This window comes from Opisthorchis viverrini (assembly GCF_000715545.1).
Source record: "Opisthorchis viverrini unplaced genomic scaffold opera_v5_53, whole genome shotgun sequence".
NCBI classification, from domain to species: Eukaryota; Metazoa; Platyhelminthes; class Trematoda; order Opisthorchiida; family Opisthorchiidae; genus Opisthorchis; species Opisthorchis viverrini.
The window spans coordinates 29,924-47,513 of NW_008751710.1; the positions used below are offsets into that span (position 1 = coordinate 29,924).

Consider the following 17,590-nt stretch of genomic DNA (forward strand, 5'->3'; position numbering starts at 1 on the left):
CTGTAATCTACTTTGATCAAATTTCTCAATTCAATTTCATTACTGCTTGTAGACTGATGTGCAGTTCTACTGTCCACGCCAGCAGGATCAGGATTAGCAAAATGCAGAATCCGATCAGTCTGAGTAGCTCAGACTCCCCGAAGTAAACGCTTCGCCTCTTCTTTCGACCATCGAGTATCTAATCTGGTTGATTGTTTCTGGAATCGCTTCATTTGCCATAATTTGGATGGAGATTGATCTCTCTGGGTGCGACTTTCCCTGGTACCAATCGGAACCATATTGAGCACGGAGCCAATCGAATCCAGCGGATGTGGGATATCGTTCTGTGAACGAGCCAAATTGGCCATGCGTTTTTTGTTTTCTCTGTGTTCAAGGTGAAGAAAATAAAGGTTGTTCACACTCATCGATCTTTGCGGTTGGCTAAACTGAAAAACCGCTAAACTGCCTCAATTCCGTCAGTGGGGATCTACGTAAAACAACTTGGTCGTCTGTCGAGGGTCCCCGGTTTAGAACAAAATTTTCGCACACTTTTAGTTCTTATAAATACATGTGCAGATTATCAGGACGTGGTTTGACAGCCAGTCTGGATCTGGTTCAAGCAGGGATAACTGACGTGGCAGTCGACGATGGTATCACACGAATTTGTTGCTTAAGACGTATTTCAAATAGAACCTTAAAACTGCAATTTCACGAGTTGGTAGATCAGCGACATCGGTAGCTTCGTAATAACGCAATAAACGCTTGGCACGATACCAGGTAACGTACTGTTTAACAGAGTACATGGAACAAGCGGCAAAAAAACCGTTTTCACTGGATTCCTTCAAGTTTAAAGCCTGTTCATCTCATACACAGTGGAAAACTGTGGGCCATATTTAACCAGCAACCATTGCGTCAGTTAATTCACTCAAACCATTCCCTGATGACTACCAAAGTCCCAGTCACAACTACCGTTAAAAAACACTTCCAATGGTGAACTTTCATCAGTTTACTTCTCAGCCCGTTTTGGAGAATTGATCGCGAGGCCACCATGGATTCAACTGTGTTGAGAGTGGAATGCAGCCCATTCGTCATTCGCACGCTGCTGAGTCACGTGTCGTTCGACCTTGACAGACCGGAACGACGAAGCTCGATGACTCACTTAATTGTACATAATCATAATTGTGGCCACTTGATCCAGACGATCTTCAGCTAACTTCACTTTTGTACGGGTAGTTTCAGTGACCTAAACTAACTCCGTCACACAGACCAAGTGAGTGCAAACTTACTCATATCGCAAATGGCGTGAACTATATTAGCTTTCCGGATATACGAAGCGAGACACTTTCAGCATGAACTACAGGACTACCAAGTTCCGATTCAGAAATTTTGACTCCATGTTGGGTTCTCTTTATGAGAAAAACCGCCTAAATGAGGCCGAAAACTTTCCATTCACAGTGTGCAACAGCCTAGACACTTGTATGGGCAAGTGTGTAAGTTGGAATGCGTGGCTACATAATGTGGATGTTCGGGGTGCATCGCGCAGATCCGGTCACATGATATTCAAGGGCTAGTAAGAGTGAAAGATAATGATAGAGGTCCTTCACTGACCGAATTCAATCCAATCTGAAAGTTTCTCGAAGGACAAAACTTTGTTTTGGTGGGCTGGTACGGTATTCATAATCAGCGACGGTAGTCACTTGATTCCCAGATATTCATTACAGAACATACATGAAACCAATTCATTCCGACTTGGTGTTCGTAACCATATGGTAACTTAGCAATTGATGAAGGACACAGTGACTGATGCGTGTGATCACAAACAGCCAAACGTTCTACCCGAGTGCACTCAGGGGGGTTCTTAATCAGTGGTTGGACTATTCTTCCGTCGTTTAGAAAACCAACCATCCCTAAGTTCTTAATAAACTACTTGGATGGCATACAAAAGGCGGACTTACTCCTGTGCATGTTCATCCCACATAGTCTTATACCGATGTGACATGATACACTGCATCGGAGTTTGAGGTCGAGCCGGGCGTCCAAATGTCATTTCTTCAGGAAATTTCGGTTTTCTCAAACGTCCTAGAACCCTCTTGGTCGGATTTAGTCGATAGTTCTTCTCATTGGCAAATCTAAGCCAATCGGGGACCGGATGAATTCCCTCTTTTGTTGATTCAACATTAATTCGATGGAAGTCTCGGGGGAGACAGTCTGGATCAATATGGTCACCCGTTTTTCTGATAGGCCAGTTAAAGCAATCAACAATTTCATTGTATCTAAATGGCGGATTCAGTCCGTAGACAAAGTCTTTGGGTTGTTTTGGTCTACCTCGTGTCAGAGCCTCACCAATTTTCGGACGTTGCAATGTCTCTCGTGAGAGCATGCTCTTTCGACAAACGCCAATTTGTCCAGGAGCTACGTATTCACATTTTTTCAACAAATTCAACGAAGCGTTCTTGCTTGGCATTCTAATTTTCAAGTTTTATTTTCACTACTTTGAATACTTCTAGGTGCCTTACTTTCTGCTTATCCTGCTCTGGTGTTCAAACAAACGGCCTTGAATCTAAGGTCAATACGTGTCCGATCGCAGGATGTCACGTGGTTTCTAGTATCTTATTAATCCCTGATGGGGCCCAACGCATCTACCGAACTAGAATTGGAAGCGAAATGCGTGATTTCACTAAAAAACATAATTAACTCCGATTATATTGTGCACCAGCAATTCCACGTTGAATGAACCTAGTCGATTTGTCAATGTAAATTTTTTCATGCAGAATTATCGGTATAACCGGATTAATTCACTAAGCAATGTCATCATTTTTTGGGTCTGTAATTTAGTCAGTCATCCAGCCATTCATTCATTCATTCATTCATTCATTCATTCATTCATTCATTCATTCATTCATTCATTCATTCATTCATTCATTCATTCATTCATTCATTCATTCATTCATTCATTCATTCATTCATTCATTCATTCATTCATTCATTCATTCATTCATTCATTCATTCATTCATTCATTCATTCATCCATTCACTCATTCATTCATTCATTCATGTATGCACTCGTTCAATAAGTCAAGCTCATGCATGCAAACTGCAGCAGTGCTCCTTTACCTTTGCACATCACACTTCCTCTTCAGCTGCTCACCGAAGCTCATCCACCCCTCAATTTTTGCTGACCCTCAACTAATTATCTGAGATGCTACTAGAAATGCCCGTTAGTAGTTGATGGAAACGACAGCTTACTATTAAGTTTAGCGGGAGACTTGGGCATTGCACTAATTCGGTAAATTCACTGCTTTTGAAGACGATATTGGTGAGTATGAAATTGAAGACATCGTGTCTTGACCAATTCTGATGGAGATATTTAATAATGAAATACACGTCGCAGTGGGTGTGCGAGTGCTTCGCTTTTACAGTTTAATTAGGCTGTACGGCTGTAAGCACTTCAGTCGAGGCCCGAATATGTGACGTGTGATAATTGCTACCCAAAATTTACAGCCTCCTCTGGGTTCGCACTTCCCTGGGGCTTGGTTGGTACAATAAATCATCCCATCCGGGATCTTTTTTCAAAGAATTATTCCCACCCCCAGCCCCGGACGTTTATAGTCTCCGAAACGGCTGTTTTACTCCCCCTGGGAGAGCCTATCACAATGGGAATGTCGGATGTTATGATCCGTACTTCTGTGGCATCAAGCGGCTGACGTTATCCACGATTTTGAAGCACTGTCCTTCTTTCATATCATCGGGTTCTTCGTGATTTATCTAGCAATCAGCTACGACAGTAGTTTAGAGACCATGCGCACGAATAGTCGTTTGTTACAACATGTTCGTCGAAAATGAACATGCTGAAACATGAAACACACAGTAACTGGTCGCCTATCCGAGGCCAAATAATCATAGAAGTTCCATTGTTGGTAAGATAAACATTTGTGATAGACGTGCAATTCTTATTGGAAGTAAGGTGAAAAGTACAAAAACTGTAAATTCGTAATGGAACAGCTTCACCAACCAATGAGCGCAGTACTTGTTCACCACGTTACACCAGTTTGCTTGAGCCACGAATGCTCCTTCGTACCCGCATGATATGGTGCCTGTACGATATTCCGACGGCTGTGTATTAGAAGAACCAGCTCCGAACGTAACGGGACTACATAACAGCCAATGGGATAACCGTTTTCGTTGAGACAGATTTCATTGGTTGTTCTTCACTCGCCCTTGACAAGTGAGTTGTAGTCTTAGCATCACTTTTTTTACTTGCTCGTACGCGACAGTGATCAATAGATCAGCCAGTTCACACGCTCGTTGACTTTGTCCGGTTTGATCAAGTGCACCAGACTATCAATCGGCTATCCAGACCGGGGTTCACGGTAATAAGAAGGCATTAAGGAGACTCTGGTCCACAACAGTATGCTTCTTCACTGGAGTTAAAATGATAGGAACAGAATCGCAAGCTTGTGCGCGGGAACACCAAGATTGCATTCTCGAGAAATCGATGGAATTTCCGATTTGTTTTGAAATCTAGACTTTGAGCATATCTGTGATTCACGCGTATGAGGAACCTGTGTACTAGCCATCAGCCCTCCTTGTCTCAGTCGCTAAGGTCCAGAGCTTCGTCATCCTTCTGAATTTGGTTAAAAACACCAAGTTAGTTAGTTAACAAGGAGTTGTTTTTTTCGTACGACAGCGGCTGGAGCGCAAAGTAGTGGAAACTCAAGAGGTTTTGAGCCATCGTGCAAGGCTTCAGCCGAGTTGGACTTTCCCAGCTGCCAAGTGTTCCAGCGATTTGTGCCGTGCACTTTTCGAATGCTTATCTGTCCAATAAGTCGATTTGAGTTTAGTCATGAATAGATCACATATACGGTAGGCTCGTTTATTTAAATGAATTTCTCGCTTTAACTCATCGGATTTGAAGAACGGAATTCCGCTGTTTCGTCTTCGAGACTGAGTAAAATGCCTGGAGTATCGGCCAATAGCTTAGTCGTGACCCACATAATTGACACTGGTCATGTGATTAATCCGAACACGCCATCTGACGAGTACCCAATAGATGGCCAGCATCGGTCCAACGGCGCGGCATGACTACAGCCGAAGCAGCCACAATAGGTTTGCGAAACCCAGTACTACTCTGTCAATAACGATTCGTACGAGCACTGAGACTGCCTTGGTCATGTGACACAAATTGACCGACCAACGCCCTTCAGACCGTCTCACCGTATCCAGTTAGTCCCGGGCGTGGGGTGTACTACCAACCAGCCCAATTCAATAACCAATATTAGCTGCCTACTTCATTTCAACCATTAGATATGTATCGACCTGATGATGAGAGCACCAACGTCGGTCACTGTGTTCTTGTTTGATTTCAGTCCTAGAACTTCTATTTCTTTGAGAGTCAGTCCCATGGAAAGATTCACCGACTCATGCATTGTCTTCCTGATATGGGGTTGCTCCTGTTCGGAGGTCCAAAACGGAACGTATCACGTTGTTTACACTCGTTGATTGTCTAACAACGCAACAACAAGTCAACACCATCAGCTGTAAAAACTTCCAGGAAGTCATTCGAACGAAGCGTGCGGCCTAGCCATCGCAACGTCTGGGTTGTGATCAGTTCATCTATCGAAGGTGAATTATTTATTCCGAATACCATTCGACTTAATTCGGCAGTGCTTATCCGGTGTTCTTACCAGACTCGGGCAATGCTCCAAAGGCATCGATGGTCAAATACTGAAAGTATTCTGGCGTCCTCGGTGTGCAGCGGTCAGGTTTCTGATCCGTACAGTAATATGGAGCGCATTGCAACATGGTAAACGCGACCCCCTGACGAATAAACTGATGTCACGCCTACGCCACATGTAATAAAGGTTCATGAAAGATGATCTTGCCCTTCCAGTCCGAATGGAAATATTAACTTTCACGAGACCACCGGGACTGATACAGGTGCCCAAGTAGACAAGTTTGTCTACTACCCCAATCGACTCATCCTCAAGCATGAGACTAGGGTTCGAGTCCCATCGGTTTTGCAACAGCACTGTACACTTTGCAGGTGTGAATCGCATGCCTATGAGGGACATTTTAAACAGTTATGCACAGTGGAACTCGTGCACTGGAAGCACAGAAAATATACACTGTGGCACCTTAATGGTACCCTCTCCACCGATGGAAGATGCAATTCGGGGATACACTCAAGAGTCCTTCGNAGACTCTGGTCCCCAATCGACTCATCCTCAAGCATGAGACTAGGGTTCGAGCCCCTCGGTTTTGCAACAGAACTGCACACTTTGCCGGTGTGAATCGCATGCCTATGGGGGACATTTTAAACAGTTCTGTACGGTGGAACTCGCACACTTGAAGCAAAGAAAATATGCACTGTGGTACTTTAATGGCACCCTCTCCACCGGTGGAAGATATAATTCGGGGATACACTCAAGAGTCCTTCGAAAGTGCTTATTATAAGAGAGAAGCATTATACAGTCGGTAAGCCTGGGGCCATCTACAACCTGAGAGGGTTATGAACACATATCTTTTACCAGGCGCTACCGCGCTCCTATTGCGCGTGACCTCTGATGAGCGCTGTTCAAGGATGGTGTCGAAGACCCCAGTCAGCGCTCATCCAATATCGTTGCCTCTGTGTTGGAAGGAAGATGTCTCAGAATACTAGGGCCGTATTGAACGCGGTAATCATAGTGGAATCACCCGGCCTCTTGATATCACTTGTCTTTTGTTGTGGTGATCCGTTGAGTTGCTAACTCGAAAATTGCTTAATGGGGGTTGCGATGTCCAGATCTTCCCACTCTGTCAGGGGCTAGAACAACGACATACTCACGAGAGCAATTTTGGCAGTTCTGTCTTTCCAAGTCGCTCGAATGACTGACCTGTTTTCTTTACAACACTTGCTCATCAAGGAATGTCCTGGAAGGTTGCCAGTAATATGCATGTTCCTTTTTATTCTCACATTCCCGGTCCTATGAGCACATACGGGCATCCGTTCAAATGCTTCCGTCCAACAAGGATACCCATTCAGCTTCGTGTCCAGCGTACGCTGGAAGGTCTTCAAAACCCTGACGTTCAAACAGCTGGTGAAATATGCAGACAGAATCGTTCCGCATGGGTCGCAAAAACACGGAACTGCTGCCATTTTTATTGTCTGTCCGCTGTCAGATACCTCGGTCCCGCAAGTGCTTGAGTATGTAAACTGTTTCGGCTGGTGCGTACATAACGTATGCTGTTCTGGGACCCATGTAGCCACAAAAATGTGGCTACCTTTGTTACTTCCAAATGCACCGAATAGAACTGGTCATATTCGTGACCATATTCAACCAGAATTTCCCTTATGAGCCAAGGCATTTTTCAGCAACCTCTCCCAGTCATGACGAGTGGATTACCGGCGTTTTATCGCCAGTCGAGTTTGGTTTTCGTTTTATCGCATGTTAACGCAGTTCTTCGAATCATCTAGTGGTAAATTTATTACAGATTACAGAATCACAGTTGAGTGAGGAAATTTGTTCAGCCGTAGCACCCTTTTGGTGCTTAACTGCCATGCCACCAGAAGAAAGCACGAGGGCTGGGGTACTGACAGGTTGATCAAGACTAGTCAGGGAAAATCAACGGGCAGAGGTGGGGAACTAACCACGGACCTTCCGGTCAGTAAATTCCCACTCTAATCACTCCCTCCATGAGCCATTCATACTCATGTCACTCACGTTTGAGCGGTCGTCCTCTACTCAGTTCACACCAAAGGAGGTAAACATTTGACTCGAGTTATTCTCTTCACAGAGCTCATTTGCAGAGCGGTGTCTGGGTTCGAACTCCGGACATCTGACACGCAAGGCAAGTGTGTTATCACCACTTCATCAGCGTATTGGTGATTGGTTAACTGCAATATTAACTGTCCCGTTGTTCCAGGCGTCCAGCAACCAACCCCATCACTCGACTGTCAACACGTTCGCCTGTTCTGACCTCGAAATTCGGTGTCCTTCAGCGGAGTAGCGGCAACACGCTTGAATCGCATGTCAGATATGCGGAAGAATAAAATTCACTTAACGAGCGAAAAGTTATCACTAAGGGAGCCAATCAATACGTTGGATCACGTGATGTGAATGTCGTGATTGAAGGAGAGGCGGCGCTATAATCTTTCTAAGTGCGAGTTAAGCCGCTCGTGGATGAGCGGTCAAGTGTTCAGATTACTAACCGGGAAGCTCCATGTTTTATACTCCCTGGAGTTTTTGAGGTGCGCACGTTTGATGATTCGCAATAGGGATGAAACAGTTGCACAATGCTCCTTGGAATTTTCACCACAGATCGGCTTCACTTACTGGAACGAATCTCCAACAAGGATCTCCAAACCTCCACCAACTATCAACAACTCACATCAAACGTCACGGTATTTTATAAGCAGAAAATTGACAACATATCTCTGAGTATTCCACTACATTACTGTGCGTGCTTCAGGGATGACACAAGGAGGAGAAAGTCATTCTCAAATGATCTGTCGACTACAGCCGAAGAACAGTAAACCCATGGCATTGAGACGCATTGGTGACAAGCTTCGTGATGGTAGCAGATTTCATTGCTTCTTTTCACATTTGATAAGTTACAAACTTCTCCGTCTACCAAGCACCACGAAGGGTGCTGAAAGTCACCTTTCTTTCACAGTCGTTTATCCAAGGTTGGGAGGGAGTAATGTGTGTGGCAGGAAGGTAAAACAGACAACCACCATAATCAATTGAAGGTGAGTATCTGTAATCACTGACGGACCGCGACAACCGGTAACCCCAACGATATTTTACGATACTGATGAGTCGTACAAATGTTGTCCAGGATGAAGGGGAACAACTATGGTCACCCAATGCTTGTACGGATCTATATGGTGGTTTTGTAATCTTACAAGATAATATAACTTTGTTAACTTCGTTGCGGAAAGAACAACTCGGTGAAAGCCTTCACCTAATACTATATATACATATATATATATAAAGTGCAAAAGGAGATATCATCCAAAAGCAGGCTTGGTTCGAACAACTGTTTATTTCATCTGAATTCGAGCTCACCGGAATGTTCGCCTAACAAGTAATTTGCGGTGCTCAAAGTCTCAGAAACGCGAAATGTTTTATCTGTTGTCAATCTCATCAGGTAGAAACCGGATGAAATTCAATCAGAAAGAAGAGGCTGGTTTGTACACGACCACATGTTTATCAGTGTGGATTATTGTCATCATAAAACATTTTTTCAGTCTTTTTAGAATTTTAGTGCATTACACTGTGATCCGATTTAGTAAGATGAATGTATCTGGAAGGTAGCGTAGCTTGCGAAATCCTACTCGGCAACAGGGGTAAAGCGTACGGAGCACCTCAAAGTTTCGAGCAGGATGGCACACTACCTGTATAACAGCAGATGCTACTGATGAGACATGCGAGTAGTATATGGTCTTCTCGTTATTCCGCCATGATTTAATGGATGGTGGGATTTATTACGGAATTTGTGGAACTGCTTAGCAGCTTTGGTTTACACTTGAGTGATAGTCAACGAATATCCAGGAGAGTCTACGAAGTCGCGTTCAAGAAGAAGACGGATATCCAGTTTTTTTAAATAAGGCGCATATCAGTGCTGGATTTTCCTGTTTAATTGGTGTTTTTCCATAAGCGACCCCTCCGCGAAGGGCTTTTCTCATTTCATCAGATGTACCAAGGAATGTGTGTCCTTTAGATCGGTTTTCCCAGGCCTTGTTGAACTTTCCTCAAGATAGAGCACTCCTCAGAAGGAACTGTTTGACAGGTCAATCTAGAGAACCCGATTTAAGAGGAACGACTGGTTACCAGTCATTTTGCAACTCTTCTAATGTTGCAAGACATTCTTTTTTGAGAAACCCTGTAACAATTCAATTGTGGTCTGGGTGGCCAAAACGATGTATGACTGGAGCGTGTTGCTAGCATCCTACATTTTATCTGGATACTCCGAGTTCGATGCACTCGTTTTGTTACGCAAAACCCTGCTCCTAATACTTAGGTAATGATACAGCCAAGATGCCTAGTCGAGCGTGAGATTGGCTAGAAGATCAGGTAGCTTGCCAGTTCAGCATCAAGGCAGCCTCTGATTGGCCTAAGCTATGGACCCAGCAGCTAACCATGATTCGGTTGAATGCCGGTTTTACGGCAGTGAAGCATCGGTGTTGAACACTGATGTCATGCTGTCAATGATGATGATGATGGCGATGATGAAGATGACGACGCTGATGATGATGATGATGGTGATGATGATGGATGCCGGTTGCCAATGCCACATCCAAAAGGCGTCGGAATTTCTAGAATGTTCTCGCCCCATATACTTTGAATGCGGTCCGCTATACCTGGTTAGGTGTTTAATAAACGCTGCATGCCTTCGGTATTTCTTCTGCCTAGGACGCTAACTTGAGAGGCTTATACCAAGAACTGAGCTCAGGATTGTCCTTATTACACGTTCCTAGCCAAGTCAGGTAGGACGCACTCATGCTCCGCTTTTCTGTCAGACTCACGAGATGACATCTTTGCTTCTGACACGTCAATATGAAGAAATGGCCGTTGAAATCACGCAGTTGGGTAATGTTCTGGAAACATACTAGTCTCACTGTCCCTGCGGAGGAAGCGAACTTACAGTAGATCCTCGTGATGCCCTAGGTACATAGAGGTTCTTATGGTTTTTTCAAATTTAGGGGCAGACAAGACTGACTTGAAATCAACATATGTGCACCTTGCGGCCTCCGAAACCGCGCGCTGATGTTTTCATTCAACATTCAGAATATCGAAGAACCCCACAACGAGCCACCAGCCCTTAGCCACTTACTCAGAACTTACCCCAGCACTTTGGATCGGACCAGCACCGTCCCTCAATTTTCATGTCATGCAGACAACCAACGCACGACCTCAAACCCGATGAAGAAAGATTTTCGACTAAAAACGGTTTATTCTATCGAATATTTGTTATCTATACTGACCAGAATGAATGCTAAACACGGTTGAAATTTTCATCCATCCTGATGTAATTTTCAAACATATTTCGCTCCTTCGGGATACAATACTCATTTGCATACTCAATTTGACTTCACTGAAGTCTCAACCAAATCCCTACTGAATGTTTCGTTTCAGACGGTCTTCTTCGATGAATGTGCAGCGCAAAGTCCTCTAAACTTTCAGTTGGTACGACATTGCAGTATGGTTTCCTGAATAGATATCACAAAGGAGATCTTCAGTTAGGATACAGCTAAATCTCGCACAAAAATCAAACTGTTATGCAAACGAGTGTAATTCGCCAATTTTGTACAATTCAGGTACAAGTAGAACATAATATCGATGAACACTTGGGGAGTAAGACTACCCAAGGAGAGTGAAACCGGTCGTGGGCTGTCGAAAATTTTGCCATGTCCTTATGAGTGGCCACCTTCTGGAAGCCACTTCATTTTTCTTTCTTCAGAAAACATGTCAAGAAGCATCCTCAGATCAAAAGGACTGCATTCCAGTAGGAGCATAATCTGCAAACACTAAGACGTGCAAGCAGTTGGATCGAAACGTTAGATTTAAGCCTAAAGAGGACAAACAAGTGGTTCGAAGTAGATATTACTAACGGAGATGAGGATGCATCGCTAGGTGGATGGGTACAAAGATGTGAGAGCCGGCAAATTTCACACTGTTCCCTGTTGCTGCAGCTGCTTCTCCAAGGAGATCTCGACACACGCAACGATTGACTCAGCATGTTCGTTCCCTTGTGTTAGGCGGAATTCAACACGGATCCCTCTTTACCACTCGCGCTCAGGTGTTGCTACGGCCGAGAAGTCCACCCCATGCAAGATTGGCCAAGAATTCGGGACGCTTGCCGGTTCGACATCAAGACGAGATCTGATTGGTCAACAATCTGGACCCAACAGCCAATCATGACCCAGTATTACCCGAATGCCGGTTGCCAATGGCGCACCCAGAACGCGTCAGAATTTCCAGAAAGTTATTGCCGCCTACACTATATATATGAAGCGCTGTGCAACTGTTCCTGAGTTCGTTTTGGGCGTCCATATACCTTGTGCACCTTTGGTGGTTGTTTTGACGTGAACGCTGGCTTGGAAGGCTCAAACTGAGAACTAAGCTGTGAAAAATACCGTTATTACACCTTGTACCTTCCGCTCAAACGATAAGGATTCCGCGTTTTAAGAAACCTGTGACACCCCGAAAGATTCTTATTGACATCAGTAAAAAAAAGTGTCTGATGTTATGATCGATGGCAGGGGTTGTGACGTTTTCTGTGGCTGTTAGAACTAGATCGGGGAATTACTCATGCAAATCAATGTGTTGCAGAATGTATCTCGTGGTTTGTTTCGGTAGACTCAGTAATCTCTATCTGTTTCTGTCCACCAACAGCCATGATAAATACTGCGTTGAATTGGGGAGTTCTGCCGCGATTCAGTAAAGGAGACGTAGATACCATAGGGACAAAAATGAGTAGACATCACGTGTTCCATGCACCATACACCGGACATTTGTCACTCTTGAACAACGAATCCTGGGTTTCTGAACAAAACAAAATACTCCGCTTTTAGTTCAGCAGGCTCAATTTATTGGAAAGTCTGACAAACTTCTGACTTCCAAATAACTGTTGTGGGTAAGAAACGGTTGGTTCTGGAGAATCTTCGGTATACCAATTGCGACCCTAATTTAGCCGCGGATAGCAAGATTCATTGATTTAAAAACGAAGACATCGTCTAGAGAGTGACATTTTAAAAGTTATTTGCAAACTGGCAACAATAGGACACACCCGTGCAACCACTGACCCATTGCTACGTTCTGTTCGTTTATTCTGACTGTCTGCATTCCTGTTACATTCCAACCAGTTGTCTTGGAGGGAGCAGGGAGCAGGAGGTCAACCATTCTCCACAAGTCCACGAACAATTATGGAACACGTGTAGCAGTCGCACTGCGGAGAAAAACACGTTCCCGCCGTTCGGACGTTCACCAAGGGACTCTCACAGACGACAAGTTCCTCTTTTGACTTGATCCCAATTTGTATTGCATTTATTTTTATACGTGTGGCATCTCACCACTGTCAACTATACTGAAAACTTTTATTAGTGCACACACTTTCTGATTTGTGTTATGGCCATCAACAGCAGTGCACTAATAAACGTCCGGTCCTGCCGACGATGACTAGAATAATGGAGAAAGGCAGTCGCGGATCTAAACGTTTATCGTGCAGTGAATTGGTTCTTTGTGGTCCTTATCGTGGGTGCTCGAAATGGGACAGGTGACGGGGTCTGACGAACGGTACTCAGACTGACGATCCAACACTAGAAGGCTACCGTTGATTTCCCGATACGAGACATTGAGTCGCACGGAGGTTTGACAGTCCCGAATATCAAAAGAATAAATCCATTTCGAAAGTCTACGTTACTACTTACGCACAAGTAAGTAGAAACACACAAGAAACCTCACTTGTTCATGTTCTTGTTGTCTCTAGCGGTTGATTAGTACATCTGCATCCACTCTCTTCCCTCGTGCTTGCTTTGTTTTGTTCCACATCCATCCACAGTGTGCATCACAAGACAGCATCGTGAATACGACCTTGGTAAACAACATGTGACCAACAGGTTCCATGAACTAGTTAAGGGCGCCATGTGACTTCACACTACTGTTTCACGTTCCACTCGACATATATAAGGACAGAACACGGCCAACTAAAACACATAACAGGTACCAATCATCCGCTCTCAGCTGCAAAATCTTTACAAGTGGAGCGAAACTTTCTACGCCAAAATGTTGCAGTTGTGCTCAAAACAAAACCCGTTCTAATCTACGTTGATATTTTTTGCAGCTCACCAAATTTCATTGTTCACTGAATCAACCATGCCCCTGGCTGAAAAGTCTTGTGGGATAAGTTCCCAGCATCTCTGAGACCCCGGGATGCCTAAATGGGGCTTACAAGTTGGGAGTGGTACTCCCGACTCAATTACCCGATTGCTTTAGTCCATCAGGGACACGTCATAACTTTCGATCATTCAGTTCCATTGTGCGAATACTGAGCGCCCACACAACACAGTCACGACATACAACCTCGCGCGCGCGCGCAGCGAGCGGGGTTTCAACCAAACACTTGAATTCGACGGACAATTGCGGAACACATGTAGCAGCTATGCCTGCGGATGTTCCCGCAGGACATTCCCGGACTTTCACCCAGGAACTCTCACGAGTTATCCACATATGATAAGTCCAGTCAACTTTTCACTTATTCCATTGTTCGCACTGTATTTGTTCTGTCATGTTACAACTCGCCACAGTTGTGTTATTAGTGCATATTATGGCTATCATCAACTGCGCACTAATATGTCGACAAGTCTGTCCCTGATCGGCACAGTGGTGCACCAGAAACCGCACACAGCGAGCGGATTCCAAGCTTGGTGGTGAGAGCTGCAATCATCCTCTCCTAGACCAGTCTTGCGATGCTAATTAGCGGTAAAAACAGACAGGGTCAAGACAGAGCGAGTCAAGGCAGGCCCAGCAAATGGACCAAGAGAGCGGACGGCTGAGTAGGTGGAGTAACAACACCAGTTAGCATATCAGCGTTGGATGGTGAGGTGGCATGAGAGCATTGTTAGTTGTGTCATAGTTGTACGTGGGCTGGAATACTGTCAGAGCGCCCACTTCTAAACAGGAGGACGATTAGGGTCCTCAACCAAAGCCTTTGGCTCGAAAGCCTAACCGCAAGGCAGCGGTGTTTGGCGGGAAATGCAAATGCATTACCATTTCTACGGAACACGTCGCCACATGTTCCAACCCCCAACCTGGAGGGCCAGGAGACTGTGTTCGTCAGACCTCTAACCATTGACCAACCTGATGTGGCAAGGCAGCGATGTTTGGCGGAATTTAAATGCACTGCCATTTCCGGCAACGTCTGTGAAGGAGTCTCACAAGCGGGAAGCTGATCGCTGTCTGTTTGTCGTGTTCGCTTACGCCCCAACTGACTGTAGCTCCGGCACCGTCAAAGACAGATTCAACGACGCCCTGAATGCCCTGCTGCGGCGAGCTAAATGCTCAGACGTCATGGTGGTTGCCGGAGATATCAATGCGCAAGTGGACAGGCTTGGCGTGTCTGAAACTCATTTAGGATATTGGACTGGGTATGTACGGACACTGGTGAACAATTCCTTCAGCTGTGTGCTGATCGCAGGCTGTTTTTATGCAGTACTAACCTCTGAAATAACCGAACTCGTCTGGCCACTTGGTATCCTCCAACGGCAGGCCGACCACAAACTCAAGTCGACCACGTTGCAATTGGCTACCGATGGCGCGGATCAATAACTGACTCCCGGTCGTCTTGGAACACATTCGTGGATTCTGACCACGCAATTGTCCGGAGTCGCTTCTCCTTACGTTTCCATGGGCCGCGTAAGATGCGGACAAATAACTTGGCAACTGAGAGACCGGTAGATCCGTGTCTTAGACGAATTTACCCCAATCATCATCTAGAGGCTTATCCAAATGCTCCGCCATCAGATGACACTGGAGGTTGTGTGTTACCACCTCTTTGCATAGTTCTGGGAATTTTGCCTGTGGCACGGCACCACCAGGCGCACCCAAGCACTGGATATCAGACAGAACGGTGGCAGTGCTCAAATCTCGGAGAAATATCTTAGCCGGTCCGAACATATCCCAGCGCGAAGAATTACCAGAAGTCAAGTGAAAGTGGGCGTGCGAGCCGACCGTGAAGTATGGTGGACACATAAAGCCAGAGGAATGGAAGAGGTCCAGAAAGCCGGTAATGCCCAAAGACTATTTCAGTTGATCCGTGCGACCGGTCCACGGAAGCCACCTATGAGCGAAACCGTCATGCATCAGAATGCAACGACCTTCTCGAATAAAAAGAACGCCTAGACCGATGGACTGAATAATTTGAACAACAACTGTCGTGGCCACCAGCCTGCACTCATCTAGGGCCCACGGGTGAAGTAGAACTCTGGACGATGAATATGGAACCACCTACGACCTCGGAGGTATAGGACTGCATATGCTGTCTCAAGCGCCGCGGAGTTCTTGGTCCGGATGACCTCCCATCCGCACTGTTCAAAGACGGGGGTGAAGTCCTCAGTCAGTGCTCGTCCGATCTGTTTGTTTGCATTTGGGAAAAGGAGTCTGTCTCAGACAACTGAGGAGAGTCGGTGATACTGCCTATTTTCAAAAAAGGGCTCGTAGTGAGTGTGGTAACCACAGGGGAATCAGCTTGACCCCGGTTGTAACGAGACGGTTGGCATCACCTGTGCTTCGCCATCTTACGGTGACTTTTGAGACACTAACTCGAGAGCAGCAGACGGGATTCCGGCCTGCCATGGGTTGACCAAATCTTCCCACGTCGTCAGGTGCGCCATACGATTCTAGTATTCCCGAATTTTTGAGGCGCATTCAGTTGATCGGTCTGTTCTTCTTGAGACGCTTGCCCACCCGGAATGCTCCCTGAAGTTTGTAAACATCATACGTTCTTTGTATTCTCAGACCTCCGGACGTGTGACAGTGTACGGAGAGCTCTCCAAAGGCTACCGTACACAAAGCGGTGTCCGTCAGGGTTACCTAATTTCTCCATTCCTTTTTAACTTCGTGATCGATGAAATAATGAAACGAACGCTGGAGCGTCTTCAAACCACTGGTGTTCAAATAGCCTGTGACAAAAACCTTGTTGATCTGAAATATGCAGACGACATCGCTCTCATCTTCGAAGAGAAGGGCAGGTGCTTTTGGATGAACTGACCGAAGTCATACCGTCCTTTGGTATGCACTTTGCACCCACAAAGTGTAAGGCGTGCAGTCACTGAGCACGCCGCTTACAATCCAGGGAGAGGTACTGGAAGTTGTGGAGAATTTTACGTATCTTGTATTAGTTCTGATTGTAATGACATGAGGTGAATGCACGAATCTGTGAGGCTCGGGTCGCGTTTGCTAATTTGGGACACCTATGGCGTCAGAATGGTCTATCCCTGGATCTCAAGGGATGTGTGTATCAAGTTACAGTACGAGTTGTTTCAGTGTATGGCTGTGAAACTTGGCCTATTCGAGCAGCGGACCTGAGACGTCTTCAGATGTTCGACAATCGTTGTCTCAGAACTGCACCTTGTGTAGGTTGGTGTCGGCGATTCCGTAGCGAGACAGTTAGAAAGCGCGTTTTCGGTTGTGTAATGGGTACTCCCATTGAAGAATGTGCAAAGCAACAGAAGTTGTGTTGGTTTAGACATGTGTTGCGTATGCCAAGCCGTCGTTTGCCGAAGAAAGCGTTGTTTTCCACGCCCAATTCAGAGTGGCGTAAGCAGAGAGGTGACCAACCTTTAACCTGGCAGTGAGGTATGAAGAAAATCACGAAACGCTTGGGTGCTGTCGATGCTACTCGCCTTCCAGCATTGAGACCGCGTGATCCCCACTGGGAGATGGAGAAGGCTTTTGCTACGGGAAACAGCCGTGTCCTTTATCAACTGATACGATCGACTGGCCATAGGAAAGCGACGGTCAGCGAAACGATAAGTGAAAAAGATGGTTCATTAATTCACTCGCAAAAACGTCGACTGGAGAGATGGGCCGAACACTTCGAAGAGCAGTTCAGCTGGCCTCCTGCAACACAG

General features: G+C 45.5%; 2 protein-coding genes across 2 annotated transcripts in view; both read right to left on the minus strand.

Annotated features, from left to right (window-relative positions):
* Positions 1–2,524, minus strand: T265_03649 (hypothetical protein; the record flags this gene model as incomplete). Its single annotated transcript, XM_009168191.1, has 3 exons — positions 1–363; positions 1,935–2,444; positions 2,496–2,524. The coding sequence occupies 2 exons, from the start codon at positions 2,441–2,443 to the stop codon at positions 129–131; spliced, it is 744 nt and encodes a 247-aa protein (XP_009166455.1).
* A 14,528-nt stretch (positions 2,525–17,052) lies between these two features.
* Positions 17,053–17,590, minus strand: part of T265_03650 (hypothetical protein) — a gene marked incomplete at both ends in the record, with an annotated part of 16,416 nt that continues 15,878 nt past the window's right edge. The window contains one exon of the mRNA XM_009168192.1: positions 17,053–17,304. Coding sequence (XP_009166456.1) covers positions 17,053–17,304 — 252 coding nt within the window. The remainder of the gene's footprint in view (positions 17,305–17,590) is intronic.